At 35.6% G+C, this 19,798-nt stretch overlaps 1 protein-coding gene across 3 annotated transcripts in view; it reads left to right on the top strand.

The window, feature by feature from the left end:
• Window positions 1-19,798, top strand: part of ENTREP2 (endosomal transmembrane epsin interactor 2) — a 145,524-nt gene that overhangs the window by 82,174 nt on the left and 43,552 nt on the right. For all 3 annotated transcript variants that reach the window (XM_074881015.1, XM_074881014.1, XM_074881013.1), the window contains exons 3-4: window positions 9,996-10,106; window positions 19,104-19,235. In XM_074881015.1, coding sequence (XP_074737116.1) covers window positions 9,996-10,106; window positions 19,104-19,235 — 243 coding nt within the window. The remainder of the gene's footprint in view (window positions 1-9,995; window positions 10,107-19,103; window positions 19,236-19,798) is intronic.

Here is a 19,798-nt window from a genome sequence, read left to right as displayed (position 1 = left end):
ATAGAAATTCTTAAAGGGTTTTTCTATGAATCTTCTCAGAATCCAGGTAGCTTTGTGGGGAATCCTTGCTAGTTTGCTTTCCTCAGTAATTTTCCAAGTGGCAGGTTCATAACATGGTTTCTTCTGTCCTCTGTGCAACCTGGCTGCTACTGCCTGTTCCTCAAGCTCTGCTCCATGCAGAGACCCTCTGGCCCACATCTTTCAGTCCTAGCAATCTTCCCTGCCTTGAGTAAGCACAGTTGCTCACTAAAAGGAAGCTCATCTGGGACAGGCTCTACTTAACACAGGTTCTTCTTCATGCACATAGCACCATGCTGAACAGAAGTGAGAGACACTGCCCATCAAGTCTTTTTAGTCTATGGATTCTGTGATTTAAGAGATTTTTTTTTTCCATCTTACATTTCTGATTACAGAAGTGGGCAAAATTTGAGTGTATTTATTCTGAATTCTGTTTTCCTGAATGAATGATTGAGAATACAGAAAACAACTGAATCAAATATATTGAAATATTAAAATATCACTTAGATCATTAAGATAAAATGATAATAGTAATAATTTAAATTATCGTAATAATAACAACAGCAAAATATAATTACTACTACTTGATTTAATGAGAATTAATCCTGTATTCTTAGGGTTATATGTTGATAAATTTTTGAGTTCCTGCAAAGCTTCTGAAGGAACCGTTGGAAGAGTATATATACAGACTATTATCTGTTACTCAGTGTAACAGATCTTAAAACTTCATCATATTTATTATTAGGGATGTGATTATTTAGGGAAATAGGCAAGAAGAAATGTTAGTCTGAAATAAGGTAAGTTATGACTGTACAGTGCTTTACCCACTCACGTAAGTTTCCCATGAGCGCACTATTAGCCATAAAAATGTTATTTATCCCTTGGTGAAATGAGATGAGCTGCTTGTCTGCATTGCGGGCAAAGAAAATGCACACGTGTTTATTGTGGAGAAGCTGACTTCACAGAAGAGTCAGAAATCTTCATATTAAATTCAGCATCTGACTGATCCAACAGGTAGTTTGTGTCTGTAGCCCAGATAATCTTGCCTTAACTTAGTATGGGCACAGCTGCTGATCTTACAGCTTCATAGTGCTTGGTGCTCATGAATTTTCAGTTTTGCTTCTGGTTGTGTCCTTCTGCATCTCTGTCTGGGAAACCGTAAATTCTGTAAAATAATCTATGATAAATGTTACTATGTATAGACCATGTAAGCCAAAGCTTTGTGAGCAAAATACCATGCTGAAGTTTTTAATCTACTGATAACAGTACTTTACAAAGACAAGCACATTTGCTTCTGGCTATTATTGCTGCTTTAGAAATCATAAATGTGTGTATTAAAATGTATCTGTTTTAAACCACATTAAATATATGCATGCGTATTTAATGTAGTTGGAAAAGTCTGTAGTATCTAATGTCAAACTACAGTGTCTCAAAAAACTTGCTTTCTACAAAGTATTTCAGTAATGTAAAAAAAAAAAGTTAGTTCAACAATGACTTTATGACCTTGCAGAGAACTACAGGACAGGAATTAACAGGAGAAAACTCATAGATGAAGTATTACAAGTCTTACAGAGGATTGGCAGTTTTTCAGAAGCAAGCTTAACATGTCAATTCCTGATTTTTCTCAACGTACATTACACAGTAGTGTTGAGTAATATGTTTCATCAGCACAGAAGGTAACATTTTCTAAGTGTTAGTGTCTTGACTGTCAAAGCACGAAAACCATGAGGGGAAATAGTGATTGAAATGCCAGCAATGAAAAGAAAATCCTGTTTTGTACATATCTCCAAAATGAAAGTGTGAGGAATGAAATAAAAGCTTGCTTCTACAAATATGGTTTCATCTGATACAATATTTGCACTTTTGGAGGGCTTTAATTACATTGTATGTAGAGACTTCATCCTTGTAGTACTAAGTCATTCTTCAAACCATATTTAATGCGTGCTGTTCCTTTTTACTGTGCTCCTGATTTATTAATATGCAGTAGTTATTTTGCTTTATACATTTGCCTATTTTCTTCCATATAGCAGGCATAAAGGTATGTTCACCCCTTTGGTATAAGGTACTGAAAATGTAGGGATGCTACATATTTGATATAATTGCTTATGGCTAAAGTTTTCAGCCAGTCAACTTTCACACAGTTGCTTTGATGTGAGGTTGTGTCTTATTTTGACATTCAGTTCAAAGTGAAAGTGCACACTACTCCTGGGGAGATGGCTCATTCTGGAATGGCTTATTCATCCTTGAAACTTTTTCTTCAAACACTTTAAGGGGCTTTGTAACAGAAAAATGCTCTATGTGTGCTTTAGTCAGCAAACCAAATGGGTGTTTGCCCGCAAGAAGCGGTAGAGTAAGATTCAACACGTTGCCAAAAGAAACTTTTGAAGCTCACCAAGCTCAAGCTCACAAGGCTGGACCTGCAGAAATCTGGAGGAGCTCTTGATTTATGTAGTCTGGTACATAAGTTCTTGATTGATGCTTTTTGCAAATAGTTAATATGGTCAGATGCATGTAGGTACTTATGAAGCTATATGGCCTCAAAGTTCTCACTTCATATCTGTGGAAAAGGCAATCATTGAAGTAGCTTGCCTGAGGCCAAACGGCTAGTTATTAACAAAGCCAGAATGAGGAGACAGACCTGCTACCCTGTGAAATCTGTTTGTTCCTCTGGTATTACTTCCTTCCAGTGTTGCTTTGTACGTGAGTGTTGCTATGTGAAAAAATATATGTAATAGGTATCCTGTGTATGACTTATTGCTTGTGGGGTAAATGCTACAGAGGAGAACTTAAAAGTTGAATTATGATAAATGCTGTATGACAGAGAAGTTCAATACTTGGCGTTCAGTAATACACATAAAATGCTAGGTGTTATTAGGAAAGGTTACTAGGAAAGAAATACAGAACAAACCGTAGCATCTTGTTATGTACGTCACGGTTTAAACCCATGGTTTAAATGCTGAGTGTAGTTCCAATTACCTCATTGGAAAAGTGTAAGAGAAAGGTGACAGTAATAGTGATAGGTATGATGGTTCTGTCTTGAATAAGACAGATCCAATTTTACAAAAGGCATTACTGGCCTGGAAAAGGTCAATAGGATGTAATAATTCATAGTTTTTCTTAGCAAAAGGCACCAAATGAAATGGCAAGTTTTAGAACAAAGGAAGTATTTTTTGAGACGGCTCATTATGAGATCATGGAACCTGTTGTAAGGAAGCTAGTTTAACCATTTTTTATCTAAACTTCATGCCTACAGTTTTGAAGCATCACTTCAGGCATTGGTTATCAGGAAGACATTACATGCATGAGAATTATCACTTCCAAAGTGCACGTTAACTTGTTACATCCCTCACTGAAAGATTTAGAGGTGTTCTTCTCTCTCTATAGGCATCAATTAATTTTGCACCATGTCAAGTCCAGGTATGAGACCAGGTATATACTCAATCAGTGTTCACTGTTAACTGTGCTGGGTCTCAGTGTGTATCAGTATCGTTACTGACAAAAGCCTTCATCCTTGACACCCAGAGAAAATTGTTATTTGATGTGCTATTCAGGTTTTTATCTAGCACAATCTTTACAGAGAGCTGTGGGGATTAGGCTTCTGTTGGTGGAAGTGGTGTGTGGTTGACTTCACTTGCGGGGCTCTGATGGTCATCTCTGGGTAATTTGTGGTAACAGAGGAGGATAGTATTTAGAGTTATCCAGAAAGTGAATATTAATAACATGGAGAAGAAACCAGAGTTACTTCCCATTAGTTAAGAGTTCAGGAAGAGTTTTCTCTATGTATTCATCCTCTACCTCCATTCTTTTGAAGCTTGGACTTCTCTGATTCTTGCTTGGAAGGAAGCAATACAGTATGATCTTCATGCAAATATGGAACAAAAAGAAGGGACAGTTAATGAACTGAAATATAGATATCCATTAGTTAATGGATGTTAGTTAATTAACATGTCATATCTCAGATGTTAATTAACACTTCATATCTCAGAAGCATCCAGACACCAGTGTAGATGCAGGTTTCATACAGCTTCAGACTATCGGGTAATATGGTGGTTTTCAAAAGGTCTCTCTGCCGTATTCAAATGTGCATTTCATAGAATTAATCAAATAATAATATGTCCTTATCATATCTCTGTGAGGGTTTTTGGTATTGAAGTACTACGTTAATTTCTGTTGTTGAAAAAGCATGACTGACCAGTATTGGAATAATCAAGGTACCAGGAAGATAATTTTTTATTTGTATTTTTGTTCTATAAAATGTGAATGCAATGCATATTCATAGTTGCACTTTAGATCTTTTTGTGGGATGTTTCTCCATTTTGCCAAACTGCCTAAATTTTAGTATTGCTGCTGGAAATTCTTCCTTCCTAAAGGAGATTGCACTGTGGAAGTACTGAATAGTGTTCTAAAGCATTATATAATCAGTGTTTGTTTTCTTGCAATATGATTAACAACCATTTTGACACTGATTTAATCTGTGTATTAGTGTCAAAGAAGCAAATTAGTTTTGGGAAATACAGCTGTCGTTCAGATTACTTTTTCATGTTTTACTGCTCAAACTATGTTGACTGAAAAATACCAGGCAGAATTGTGACATTGATAGGAGAAATGTTCTTCTGATGGCATATAGTCTGTAAAATAACAATTATATTTACATATTTTCATATTATTTATTAAATACACATGCATTCTTAGACTTGTATCCGCTTAAGAAAGTTGAGAACGTTGCAGAATGTTCTGCTGTGACATGACTAGAAAGTGATGTTTTTAAAAGTTCTTTCCTCCTTTTTAGTATACTCCAGTGAACAAATTTTCCAAATTACATTTTAATTATTATTTTTAAAAATCTGTTATCAAAAATAGCGTTGTGTCAGAAACATGAAAAAGGAATAAAAATTACCAGAGTAGGAAAAATAAGTGGAAACTGCATTATATTTTCAAACATTTTCAGTATATTCTGGCCTCTTTAGTCTTAATGATTTCCATGGTACTCTTTATTTAATTTTAGAGGCATGTTTACCAATTTTTCTAAAGATAGCAGTACAAATAAATTCCTTTATAGCGGAAAAATAACATAACCTGTTAGGGTTAGGGCTTAAATTTTTTTTTTTTCTTTCAATATGGAAGGTCCCTTATTATGGGCCTTCCCTTGTAAAGGCATGGTGAGAACTGATTTTTCATTCTGTGCAGACACATGGGGTCTGTTATTAAGTGTGCATGTTGGGACTACAATGATAAAAACTCACTCTTGAAATACTCTGCATATTTATACTTAAAACAGTTTTCAGAAATGTGTAATTCAGTTAAAACCAATTTCTGGAATATTTAAGTGGGGTAATTCCTTGCCAAATTTCAGTTTGCTTTCTTTAGCTAATGCTTATCCTACAGTATCCCTTAGTATTTTGCAAAATATTTTACATCAGATTGATATTGCAGAAATAATCAAGGCTCATCAGGCCATTCATGATAATTAAACATTTTTCTTCTGATTGGTATCAACCTTTTTAGTAATTGCCATTTGCCAAAGAGGTTATGTCAGAAGAGAATTTACAGAGGAATGCCTATGTTTGTTACAGTCGAACTGATAGCGTTAGGCCAGAGGCTGGTAACTGCCTCCACGTTAGAATCGCAGGATGTAGTATTTCCATTTATAGACTCATGCATGGTGGGTGCTCTTTCTTGGTGTCATTCATTTCAAGTAATTCATAAGCAGAGGTTGTCCGGAATACCCAATGTCATTTCTCTAAGGACACAGAAATGACTGAAAGGCAAAGTTTTCCCTGTTCTTTGTTTCAAAAGTAATTCACCTTTGAATTAATGAGACGTTCGTTCTACTGAAGAACATAAAAAAGTCTTCTCCGATCCTGCATGTCTTTTATTTATGCTTTGTTCACTGATCTGATCAGTCAAATGAAGACCTGTGTAGATACTTGACCTAGCAAAGAAGTCTCTAGAGGTGACCCCTGTATGAAATAACCCAATATGCTTGATTTCTTTATCTCAGAAGGCAATGTGTCTACCGTAGAAAGGAAGCTTTATCTAAACAGTAAATCTTGATTTTGCCCGTGAGCAAAACACAGTGGAATCCCTTCAAAGCATTTGCAATACTCTAGAAAAAAAGATGCATAAAAGCATAGATGTGTAATATGTATATAGATACATTTCAAAGAAACATGAATAGAATTATTATAATCTTTTTTCTTTCACTATATTAATCTTAATGCTTTATGTTCCGTTTTATGCTTGCAAGTTAACACAAAAAGGGAGGAGATTAAGCAGTTAAGTATGAACGTGTTGTGGGCAGAGTGAACAGCAGGACCGTGTGTGATCTGGCATCTCTCTTCTGTTTTCTTTATTGTTGCTACTGAAGGAATGAAATAACCCAGTGCATTTGTTTTACTTAGTAGAAAGATAAGCTTCATAAATATTGGTGGCTGGCAATCTGGTTAGTCCTTGAAGGCATATTTCTCCAGTTCTGGTTTATATCAATATGATATGGTTTATATCAATATCAATATGAAAATTCTTGTTTTGTGATTCTTCACCAGCATAAGCTGCATTATAGTTGATAATTTTCTGTGTTCTGTACCCTAAACAGTTCTTTCTTCACTCAGTAGAAGGAGAAAATGAAACACATTTGGCTCTCTTTTGGTTTTGTTTTATACTGTATCATTTCGCTAAAAGCTCTTACTACTAAAATTCTTACCTGGAAAAAACCCAGAAGAATCTAATGGTTGATTCTTACTCTTTTGAAGGACGATGTTCAGTACTGTTGCTCTGAGCATTATTTCTGCTTTAAGCTAATGTTATTCTATTCGAAAATTTCAGTAATGCAAATTAAAGCCAGATTCTTCTTGCCTGTGAGGGAGTGTAAAGAGGAGCCTCATGTGGCTCTGCCCTTCCTTATTTCCTGGGTTGGCTCTTCAGTAGTTCTGCCATAGCATGGAGCCAGTGCAGCTTTTTTTACATTGCTGTATTCTGCCAGCTTTCTGAAGGAATAAAGAGTAACCAGTAAGAAATTGGTTGAATTGTAAATTTATACTTCCCAAAACTTTGGAGAAGAGTCAAAAAGAACACTTCCAGCACAGCAGGGAACAATACCTACATCAGATGTCCAGGTAAGACTGAACAAAAAGGAGGCAAGGTAGTTGCAAAAGTCTTTCATAGGACCAAAGTTTTCCCTTCTAACTACATACACACCCAGCGCAGCTTAGGTAGTGCCTTGCCTGGGACATTGAGAAGCGAGGCAGAAAATAACAAAAATGGGAAGACAAGTGTGAAAGAGAACTTCAGCATTTGATATGTGACCATGTCACTGGTGGTTGTCAGTTTTAAATGCAACTTCTATACAGAATGTGAGACACAGACCCACAGAGCAGAAACTGTAGGAGCCTGTTACATGATTCTGACAGAGTCCTGGATCCTTCTCTCTTGTCTTTGCATGTGACGAGAGGAAGAGGTTACTTTGGAAACATCAATAGAGGTTTCATCATTAATGAATGCTGATACAGAGAAAGTATAAAGATGGATAAACCTGACATAGGTTACACACCTGTTGTCAGCTGTGATGCTTGGAAGAATACAAAGCTGGCAACTGAAGTCTGTAAGTCCTTTGGTTAATAATGTGGAGATTATAGGGGATTTTGTTTGGTTTTCCAAAAAAAAGTGCTTGTGGTAGCTTTCAAAAACTGTTTGGGACCCTTCTTTTCCCGAAGGGTATGTGACTAATGAAGGGCATTTGGAGCAGAATTGATACAGTAGGTGTTCTTCAGCATAGAGGACTGTCTTTTCTTTGACCTTTCAGAACTTTATAGACTTCATACAACTTTGTAGACTTTCTTTGGTGAGGAAGGATCTTTGCCAGGGATTAATGAGGGGACAACTGCATAAATAAGAAAAGTGTCTTAAATGAAGAATTAACTATTAGTCAGTGTTGTAGCAGAAGAACTATAAAGGGGATCTGGTGTTGAGATTATACACAGTTAATGACTTTATATAGAAGTTATATGTCAGCAAAGGACTGGATTTCATCAGCTAGCATCACATCATGTTTTTTTCATTTCCTATGAGCCTACCCAAGTCAATCAACATCAAGTCAGAGGGTGTTCACCTTTTGTTACTTTGGTGGTTTTTGAAATGGCTGAAGTTTCATATATGAACTGTACTTGTCAGAGAAAAGGTGTCTGATGTTTACACTTTTTTGAATCAAAAAAGTTTTTATGTCCACTTGCGCACCTGGCTACTCCTTTCTGTAAGGCAATCAGAACTTCTTAAAAGTTGTGACTTTTCAGGAACGTCTATGGTTCATAAAAGGAATATGATATAACCAATAATGTGGATTTCCTCCAGGAAAATTTGCAGTACAAGGTTAGTGCTGGAAATACTGGCAACATAAAAAATAAAAAACAAAACAAATAAATAATCAATTTCCTATTTTTGGGAAAAGTTCCATTAGCTGTTCAAATGAATTTGCAGTTAAATGGCTAGAACCAAGTATGTTAAAAATCATGTTTAGTATGTTAGAAAGCTCAGTGTTTTAAAAACTGTCAAGTATATTAATTTTTGCAAATGTAAGTCCATAAAGCTCTTGCATTACAATGATTAAAAATACAAAAATTAGGAAATAATAAAATTAGGTGATATATAAATACTGAGTATGCAAGGTATCTGTTAGTGCAGATTTTATACTACTTTACTATCAGTGTTTCTCTGCATATGTGACAATATGTAGAGACACAGACATTATCTAGTTGCCCATTATTATATGGTAACAGTACATCTTTTACTCTACAAGTTTTGACTTTGACCCAGATTTGTCACAGAGTCTTTTTCATACACACAATATAGGAGTGTTAAATTGTAAAAACAGGTGAAATCTTGTTTTCTTTCAAAATATGCAGTGGAGATATAATTTAACCCTTAGATGTACCAATTGGGAATTTTTCCATCAAGTAAGGCTTAGGTTGGCGAAGAGGGAAACTATTCAAATTCTTGTTTTTCATTTGAAAAACACTACAAAAAAAAATCCAACCACTTTGGACTTAAGGTTGCCAAAAATATTTGTAGCGTATGCACTGATGAAAGATAATATATGGTGAGAACAGTGAAAGATTGTAAACTATGGGCATGCATACAGAAAAAAGGTGCAACAAAATTTCTTACTGATTTCAGGTAACTCAATAGGAGTATGGGTGTTATATGGCAATGTGAACACTGAATATTTAAGGTGGCCACATATTGAGCACATGTTTATTCTTGGCCTCTTACTGCTTGTGCCTTTCTATTTCCCTACGTATTGAATTCCCTACATATTGAGATTTCTGTCTGCCCACACTGGGCCAGGTTTTTTATATTTAAAGCAATAAAATGACAGGTAAGCTGACACAATCAAGTTAATGATTGTTTTGACATATTTTGAAAAGAGGCGAAAGGAGTAATTAGCACAATGGGTAGGTGATACAGAGGATGACACTTAAATTGTAATTGTTGTCTAAAACCCAAGTAGTTATATATCCAGAATTTTATTCACCTTTTTTTCCCCCAACTTGTCCAAAGTCATGATATGTGACATTCAGAAGTCCCTTTGCTTTTTAAGATAACCATATCCTCATCAAAAGGTATTTAAATTGTTTTAAGACTACTTTTGATTATAAAAATACTTTTTTCAAATCTTGTTAATGCTCATTCGTAAACCCCATTAAATTTTCAGAGTGTGTGATAAAAGTAGGAGATAAATAGATGGTTTGAAATGGCTGGAGGAAAATAGATTATAGTCAAGTGTAATTGTGATTTAGCTTTCTCTTATAGTGTGAGACTCAGGATGTTGTCAGATTAAAGAATACTTTATTCTTTAAAATGTATAAAATGTTACCATTCATGTAATTGTATGACAGGCTGGAAGCTCTGGAATGTCTAAATGATATTTTTTCTTGTTTGCCTCTTGCAGCGAATAATAATAGGCTGTTTGTTCTTTTTTCCAGATAACCTTTTTCATGCTGCTGTCTGCAGTGTGTGTAATGCTGAACTTGGCTGGTTCCATTCTCTCTTGTCAGAATGCTCAGCTGGTAAAGTCCCTGGAAGGATGTCAGTTGGTGAGTAATGAAAAACAAGTCTCCTGTAAAGGGCAGTGGATTTTATTTTTCATTTGTTTGGTTTTTATACATGCATTCCTTTAATTTTCAAAGCAGTATGTTTTCAGTAGAGCTATCTGTAGGCATTGCACCATGAAAAATCATGTTGGGAAAAGTTTGAGAGTTAAAGTGCTAATGTATTTACAGTGTTTTGTCACCTCAAAAAGTTGTAATATCAGACTTGCTTCTTAGCATCATGGTGGAAATGACGCTTAAACAGAATAGCTGGAATATAGGCCACATCAAAGCAATGCAGTGATTACCATTTGATGTCAACAGTATCAGGATTTCATCCAATAGCTCCTTATACAGCTGGTGTATTTCATAGATGTACTGACAGTAATGTTTTGGTATGGGTATGTTAATATTTTATTTGCCAACCTAGATTATTTCTTTTTTTTTATTTCCAAAACAAATGCATGTTACTGATGTTAAATAAAATATAGAATAATAGAAATTACCATGATGTCACATGTTCTAAATTATTAAAAGGTACAGTGTGCCTAAAGTCTTTGTGTTTTTATCTCAGGAATAAAATACATGTACATTAAACTCTAACATATTTTCTGACTTAAACTTACAAAGGTGTCTACAGAACTAAGTTCATGTATGAAATCTCTGATTTAAAGTAAATAATAAAACAGTGATTCCCCCTCCACACCCTAAATTCAGGAAACAAATAACGTTAAATTGTAAGATTGACAAATGGACTGGAGAATGTCTGTGGATATGCATCAGTGCTCTTTTTAGTATAATCTGTCAGTAGACCAATCAAACTGTTTAAACTGTATGAGTATGCACTTATAAGATTCATTAAGTATCAAGCATATGTGCACATACACATCCCAAGACATTGAATTGAATGATAAAGAGGAAAGACATTTTTCTCTCTAATGCTAAACACTCCACAAAATGCTTTTGCACCATTTCTATCCAGTTGTTGTTTCCCTCCTTTGTTCTAAGGTTTTTGTCCAGCAAAACCCCTCAGTCTTCTGTTTGCACACAATATATTTAACAAAACTAAGTTATAATATAAAATGTTTTGGCAAATATTTTGAAGAGTGCATGAAAAATACAGAACAGGAAACCATTTGGATGTGACCTGTCACATGCCTTTACCTTGTTTAGTCAGCTTTTAAGCCTGTGATCTGTTTTCCTATTGCCCATCCTGTTTCAGAGGACTGTGTCTGCAGCTCCATCAGTTCAGTAGTCTGGAAAAGCTTAGGTGTTCTGCTAAACTTCCTACAGTGTTTGCTGTTTCTAGGTGTGATGGGGGTAAAGGCTTTATAGAACCAGATAAATGGAGTCAGATAGCTGACTCAGTGGAAAACCAGCAGCGACCCAGAGAGAGGAAGGGAGGGTTTTCCCTATAAAATATCTGATCTGGGAAACTCTTGATAAGGTGCCCGGTTCTCATTTTGATGGTGAGTTGGAGTTGTGCTGCACAGCTGGAAAAATCAACTGGTGGAACTTGGAGCTGTTATAAGATGCATGGTGTACTTTGGAGTGCTATGGGAAAATAGCTTTGTTTGTTGTGGGGTTTGTTGGTTTTTTCATGAAGAAAAGAAGTATCATAGGTATTTTTTGTGGAAGGTCTTTGAAGTTAGTCTTATTAATTTGTCTTGAGATCCTTGCTTTGATATTAGGACTATTTAGAAGTTATTTTGAGGGACTGTGTTTATATCAGAACTTCCCATGAAGACTTACAAAAATGGCTTCATATCTGCATGGAGGAAAGAATAAATAGTCTCTCAAAATGAATGCTTACCTAACTATATAATGCAACTATGTAACTATATTGTTTGACCTATCTGCTGTAATTTTCAAACACGGTATTTTGACCTGGAGTGTCATTGTAATGAATATCTTAGGCTTATGTCTGGACATCATGCTCTGGTGGTTTATACAACGTGTTCCATATTCTCAAGCACTACCATCTCACCACATCTGTCATGCAGGAAAGTATCAAAGCCCTAAAGAAAAAAAGGAGGGAATGTTGGAATTTTGGAAACATGAATTTGCCTCTTCCTTGCTCAATAGCCCGTTGTTTGATTTGTTAGTAAAATCCCCCCCGAATTTCTGTATTGTATGATACATAAAAACTACTTATGGGTTTTGACATTTAATTGATTATAATAATAAATTTTAAAAATCTGCACGTATGTATATATGGCTGAAGGGAGCCATTTGTACTTGTGTGTGCAGTCTTTCACCTCTGACTCATGAGTAACCGGTGTAATTACTGACATGGTTTTGACAGATGTCCAGTAAGCTGTGTGAATAGAATTTAAACAGCAAGTCCTGTCTCAGATGGAGAAGAATGCATGTAGCAAGAACAGTGCCATTGGTGCTGCTGCGGATTAGTGCATGCATGGATCTTGCTGTGTGTGTATGTCTGCTTTTCTAGTTCCTTTTAGGCAGCCATTAGCAAACAGGGCTACTCAGCAAAGCCTACAGAAAAATCCCTAAGCCCACAATTCAGTTGCTTACCTAGACTACTGATAACCGATTATGTACTTGGAGTCTGTGGTTAAATATATTGACAGTGTCATTTAATAATACCACCTAGCTGTATGTGATCTCTGTTCTGGGATGTATTGTGATAATGTATCTGTGTTTGGATTCCTCACAGACCTCTGCACCAAGCAGAAAGACTCAGACTAATGAAAGGGAGCATTTCAATTTCTCCTAATACAAGCTATAATAGAGGTGTAAGACAAAAGGAAGAAAATCCCATTAATGAGAGTCAACAAAGTGGCATTGCAGGAACAGAAAGTAAAATAAGCAAAGTTTTGCTTAATTAGTACATCCATAGACAAAGAAAGCACTGACTCTGGCCAGTGGTTATATGTTCACTACCAAGAAAAAGACCTAAGTCACTAGAAAGTCTTTTTAATCTTTTAAACATTCTCTTCAGTGACCTCTTTTCTGGTTATGAACCCCATATCTCTTCAATTTTGGTCAGAATCACCATGTCTAATAGGAAAACTACTGCTGCAGAAGTAAGCAGTGACTGAACTGTGTAGTTGAATTCTCAGATCATTGATGAAAATTAAAAGCAATAAATCTGTTTCAGATAAGGTGAAATTTAGAAGGGAAAAAAAAAAGCTGGTTCAGGAAGAATTCCTTTTCCCCCCCCCCCCCCTTTTATTTCTCCTTCATCTTTTTGAAAAAAACGTGTTTCAGTTGTTTGGGATGTTTTTCACATGGAAATTTAATGTTGTTCCAAAATATCCTATATTCAGTGATTTTCATTGGGACCACATTTGATCCAAACTTTAAAATAGCTTTTGATTCTTTACATGTATATTTGCCCCCCTTCTTCCCTCTTTTGTCTTGCCTTCTCTAGTCTTGTTCTCATCAACAGTGAGGGAAGGGCGTGGTATCAAACAAACGCTTTCAGTGGGCAGGCAGAGGGTTTGCAGGTGGAGGTAGGCTTTGCCCTTGGGTAGGTATTTTGGGATTAAAAGCTCTGGTGGGTGGACATGTAGGAACTTCCTGAGGAGGTGCTTTCCCCATTTGTTCTCTTGTGGCAGAATCCAAAGGAAACCTTTGCTTTTTTCTCCAGGTTAATGGAAGATTGTCACTTAAGCAAGAATTTTGCAAATAGTGTTTTGCATTTTTTCCAAAACCACTGTACTTGGCTAGTGCATTAAAAAGCAACAATTATGTTTCATTCATACTTCCCTGAGCTTTTCGTTCCTGCTGCAGATAGAACGTGCAAATTTTCCTCTGGACTAGTGAAATGCTGAGCTGGCAAAAGAAGATAAAGCAAATGTTTAAACTGCTAGTTTCAATTTTCAGAGCATGATAAAATACTAAGTAGCTTTGACATAGTGTGTTGTACTAGATGAGGGCAATTTAATTTAATTGTGACAGTTTATCATATCATAATTGTTTCACAAAAATAGTTTCTTCTGTCCAGACCTTTCTTTTTTTAGATTTTCCTTACTCAAAACCACATTTCAGTCAGGCTGGGGACTTGCACATGAATACATTATATTGCCATGTTGAAGTGCTCATAAGTATGAAATTCTAGAGTTCTGTTCTTGTAGACCACCCACTGGGAGAGATGCACTACACTGCTTTATGATTAAGCACAGGATTTGACTCAGAATTTGGTAATGTATTACATTGAACATATTTAATTATTTTATTACTGTTTTCCACTCAAAAAGGAAAGATACCAGTTTCTTAACAGCTTGTTCTAAGCTTGTATTTCATGTTCGTTCCTTAGATGGCTAACTTTAGTGTTGTAGATCTGCAGTCCTACACTATGTGACTGGGTGTACATTATCAGAGAGCTCTAAATCCTTTGATTGCCTTCTAGGATACAAATTTACTTTACGTCAATGCAGCTCTAGGAGTCAAAATCCAGCTTTTGTAGACATGCAGTTTGAGATGTAGTTAACATCCCATGCAACTGTACCAGACAAAAACGTACTAGTAAATTTCCAAGCACAGTACAAAAGTCAGATGCAAAATAAATTCTGTTTTATTTGTAGTATTTCTGTCAAACTCATTCATGCTGAATGTACAGCTTCAAAAGTGATAATAGTGTTTACTGTATTGTGGAGCTTAAATTCAGAAGTGTTTCACATGCAGTGTAGTTGTTTGAAGAAAAAGAATGAGAGACAAGGGTCGTATTTTGCTTTAAACACTGGGGATTTATTGTAGATTCCATAATATATATGTTTGTGTGAATGTGAAAAACATGTTCGCGGTATGTTAACATTTTGAATGTGTAATTTGTGGATTTAGTATTTGTGTTCTTTATTCTGCAGCTTAGCAACATGTAACACTGAGAAACAAAAAAATACCAGTAGCGTTAATGGCTTGTTATGAACATTTAGTTGGAATTTTTTTACCATGATTAGCTATAGATCCTGCAGCCAATACCTCAGATTATTGCTTTAAGTCAGTGAGAGTAGGATGTGTATAGAGCAGTTACACACTCAAGCTGTTCATTAACATGTCTATGAGAAAAAACCTTTCTGTCTTATGAATTTCTTTCTCAAAAAATTAATCTCTAGAAATTCTGCTTAACATATGTGGGTAGAGCAATTTGTATATTTTAATTTATATTCTATTACTGCACAAGATAGAATTTTGTTAGTGATTTATTTCTTAGTCTTTATTTGTCTTTACTGGGTGTACCTGTCTTATTGTAAGTTGTTTATTCATTTGAAAATAGATGATCTAGTTTTAACCAAATTTACAGCTGCTTATTAATCAGAAAATTAGTGATAGTGTCTATCTCTGTATAGAAAGATTGCTTATAATTTATTTTTCAGTTGTACACCTGAAATTGTCCTGTGGTTATAGTAACATATAAAGGAAGACTCCATTTTCCCTGAATTATATTTAGCTGGAAGAGACAAAGCAAGGAAAAGCAAAGCAAGTGTAGGTTCACGCAGAGATCAATGGCGTAGCCCAGTTCCAGAACTGAGGTAGCTACTTTCAGTTCTGTGCATATTGAAAAACAATTTTTAAAATTCCAGGAAAATACGTGTACTATTTTTTGTTGTTATTCACCCGTCAGTGTTTTCTCTTGATATTACTATACCACTCCACTTTATTCCTTACTGGATCCTCCTGCTTTTTCTCTTTGAATAAGCTGGTATATAATTTACTAAAGTTCCTTTCCATAAACATACCAGTGAGACTTTCTTGCACTTTACTGCCTTGTTTTCAAGTTCTGAACTTTTACCTGAAGGTTGATTTAGAACAAAAAGTAAAATCTATTACTACTTTTGCTAGAAGTTTTACATTTGTAATAGGGAAAGGATAGAATGCAAAGTAACACTGTTACTTCATCCCTAATTTACCCTTTTTGGTGAGAATGTGTGTGCACTCAGTGGTAATTTCTCCTTTGTTAAGACGCCTTTAATACCTAGACAGAATTTGATGAATGACAGATGAAAAAAGTCTGGTCTGTGCACATTTATGTGTGTGTGTATGTATATACTTTAGTAAGTCTGAAGTTCTCTGTGTTCTTTGTTATTGGAGGATCCTTTACTTTTTTGATCCTCTGCTACATAAAAGTCAGATTTTAATGATTTTTATCACTTTTGAAGTAACAGTACTGCTTTTTGGCAAGATGGAATAAACTTAAAAGACAATTTATGCATATAGGCTGCTCAGGCTGATGTTTGAAATCTTAAATATGGTTTGGATGAGGGTGTACTGTGTAACAGTCATAAAATGAATGTACACAAACTATACTGTGATTACTGACTATGCTTACTAGCACGAGTAAGAATCAGAAATTGGAATACATACACAGGATGGTGGGGAGTATGTGCAGGGGATGAAGTGAATGATGCTTTATTTTTGATCTCTACCAACCAAAGAGAGATTTAAACACAGCAGAGAGAAGAAAGAACACGGTTTGGGAGACACTGCTGATAATTGTGTGAGGCTAGCACACATCAGCCCTGCAGCTGGAAGGAGTAATCCCAACTCCTTCTCCCTGTACCAGTGTAGCTCTATTGTTTGTGCTACTGTCTCTATTTATGAAGCCACACAGTGAGGTCTGATCTGGACTAAAAAGAAACCATTGCCACTCAAAAAAGAAAAGTTAGTTTTGGCACTGTTTAAGTCACAGGATAGCCGTATGAATTCTTGATCCTGTCTGCACAAGTGTGAGACAGCAGTAGGGCAGGCATGAGCATTCTGGAGCATGAAGGCTCAAAACTGCTTTCAGCTGATGTATTGTTGAAAGCACAAATGTGATGACATGCTCAGCCTTTTGTACTGCTCCCCATTACAAAAATACAAGTTAGCAAAGATGTCACTTCACAAGCATTTGAATGAAAAGGTGCACAATAGGGCAAATTGTTAAAAGCTCTCCAAAAATGTATGCCTAAGATTAAAATAGAGTTTTGTTTTGCAGTCTGGTTACAAATCTTAGGTGTTTTTGAATATGCTGTGATTTTTAAGATGTCCCTATGTTTTACAGAAACTTTCATGTAAACAATTAACTATTTTTAAGAATTGAATTAAAGAGAGTTACTGGGCAGTACAAAGTTCCAGAACATCTTTCAGAATGAATGGAGAATCTCTCGTAGATGAGGAATCTTGACCAAGAAAGTATTTCTCTTTTCAGCCTTATTTCTGTGATACCTGTTCATTACATGAGATAAAAGTAGACTTGGGATCTGTATTTCATATTAGAAGTGTCAAATACATGAGTCAGTGACTATCTTTCATTGAACAGTGGCAGCATGAATCAGAAAGTAAATGATCCTGCAGTAGACAGCTTTGTCTGAAGTCCATTTTCCTCATTATAAAAACTTCTTAGCAGCTGAAGACTATATTGATTTGCTGTATGCCTGGTGCTAGTATAGCAGGTGTGCCGTAGCATTCTGGCCACTGCATTTGGCACAGCTCTAAATTCAAAGTGTAAGTTTTGAAATTCCTCTGTAGCATTTGTCTAACAGTTGATACCATTTCCAGAGAGGTTCAGGAGCAAGACCTCCCCAGTGGCATTTAGCGCTTTGTATTTTCCATTGATTCGAAGAGCTGAGGTTATCTGATCATAAACCATGTACTTGGGTTTTGCTCAGATCTTTCACTTTTTCAAAGAGAGTATTAAAAGATTACAGGAATTGAAAAAAAAAAAAACCAATCTGAAATTGTTAAAGCAGCTTTGTGAATTAAATCGTAGGCTAATTAGAAATAAACAACACAACTATTATAAAGGTGTTCTTTAATTCTTTTACAGTGTCTATGACTTAGAGTGTGACCATTCTCTGTGAGTTGCCATAGACAATTATTTCCCGTGCTGCCTTTGAGTATATGGGAAATGGTGTAATTTACGTACCCAGATTTTTTTAAAGCCTTTTACAAATTATACTGGCTAGAGGGCAATCTGGAATTTCAGGAATTGAAGCCCACTGAGAGAGCATCGTGCTCTGATGAGCATGCCTTCATCACTGTATATGGCAAGCATTCATTCATCTGCATCTCATCTGGTAAAGTTTATTATGTTTTTTAATGGATTCTCATTTCTGCTCTTCCAACTGCTGTTCTGGTCACCAGCATGTATGCAGAGAGTACTAGATAAGCCTGATAGGGGTGACACTAAAAAATACATATATTTAAATATGTAGCTATTAAGATTATATGAACAATTTAAACATTTTTCAAGGACTTAAGCAGTAAGAAAATATTCTCTTGAAATGATTCTATGAATAAGACAATGCAAGATAGTACTACAAGGAATGCTGCTGTCTATCTTTGGGAAATTGTCAACATCTTAGGGAGAATTTGAACTTTGCATTAAGAAATTTTTTGTGGATTTCTGTCTGCAAAATTCAATTTATTCTTTTTAATGTAAAAGAGTAAGTAATATGGTGATTCGAATCTCTCACCACTCAGCCACTGTGCTTCCATCTTTACTTGGAGGAATACAGGACTGATTGAGTGTGCCTGAACAGTACATTGAATCTTTTATTCTTTACATGGAAAGCTATGGAAGTTTATCATGAGTGTCATTCTTACTAGTGACTACTGGAGTATAGAAACCTGGGATCTGATAGTTTTAAACTCATAGTTCAAGGAATTACTCTTCTCAATACTAACCCAGATTGAATTGCAGCCATTGACCTGGAGATGTAAGGTATTGTATCCCATTGTTAGCCCTTTAAATAACCTACAGTTGTGCAAATTTGATGTTTATTCAGTTGAGTTACTCTAGTTTCATCTGCCCCTGGAAAGCAAATTTTTTTTAAAAGAGATGTATAAAAGGTAACACTCTTCTTTGGCATTGTATCCTCTTTCTGTATTTTACCTGTTTTTATCAGCCAACGGAGGACATTCTGCTTCAGGACATTCTGCATAGAGATTTTCATTTTGCATTTAGTAGTCATTACTGTCACAGTAAGTGTAAATACAGTTTTTGGGAAGTGTGTTTCTGTATTTCTGTCTGACCTTTTTTTTTTCCTTTCTCCACAGATTAAATTCGACAGTGATGGTGTCTGTGTTTGCTGTGAAATGCAGCATCAAACATCAGGCTGCAGTAACTTGGGAGAAACGCTGAAACTGAATCCTCTGCAGGAGTGTAATGTTGTGAGGCTGACCCTAAAGGTGTGTTATGAGAAGAATTAACAATTTCAGTTTTAAGTAGTATTTAGCAAGACACAAGTGTGTGATGAAAGGAGTAGTAGCTGTTGTTCTCTGTGTTTGTACTTGGGTTGTTGGATTTTCATCCAACAGAATTTAGTGCTTCTATGTGTGAAAATGATTTTATGTTACACTAGTATCTGTATTCGTATAGGTAACTATTTTGTTAGAGGTTATTTAAGAAACAGAAGTTACAATTGGTTATGGCTGCTGCTGGAAGGTTTAAGAACAGATATCTTTAATGTTGCTGTTCAAGAAAGCTAGAGTCAAAGGTGGTGGTTGGCATTGTTTAGTTATGTTACAGTAGATGGCAAATAAACACAAAGTATTAGCAGAACGATGAAGTATTTCATGAGGTACTGCTAACACAGAGTACTAGCAGTATTTCAGGTGGAAGTTACTTTGGGAGAGAATAGTAAGTGTTCTTTCTGGATAATGCTGGAAATATGCTTATAGACTGCTCTGCAATATTGTAAGAAGTTTAAATCCTGTAGCATTTTGTGTTACAGCTACCCACAAAAAAAATT

The sequence above is a fragment of the Strix uralensis genome, chromosome 11, assembly GCF_047716275.1.
Source record: "Strix uralensis isolate ZFMK-TIS-50842 chromosome 11, bStrUra1, whole genome shotgun sequence".
In the NCBI taxonomy this organism is placed as follows: domain Eukaryota; kingdom Metazoa; phylum Chordata; class Aves; order Strigiformes; family Strigidae; genus Strix; species Strix uralensis.
This window is presented reverse-complemented; position numbering and strand designations above follow the sequence as displayed.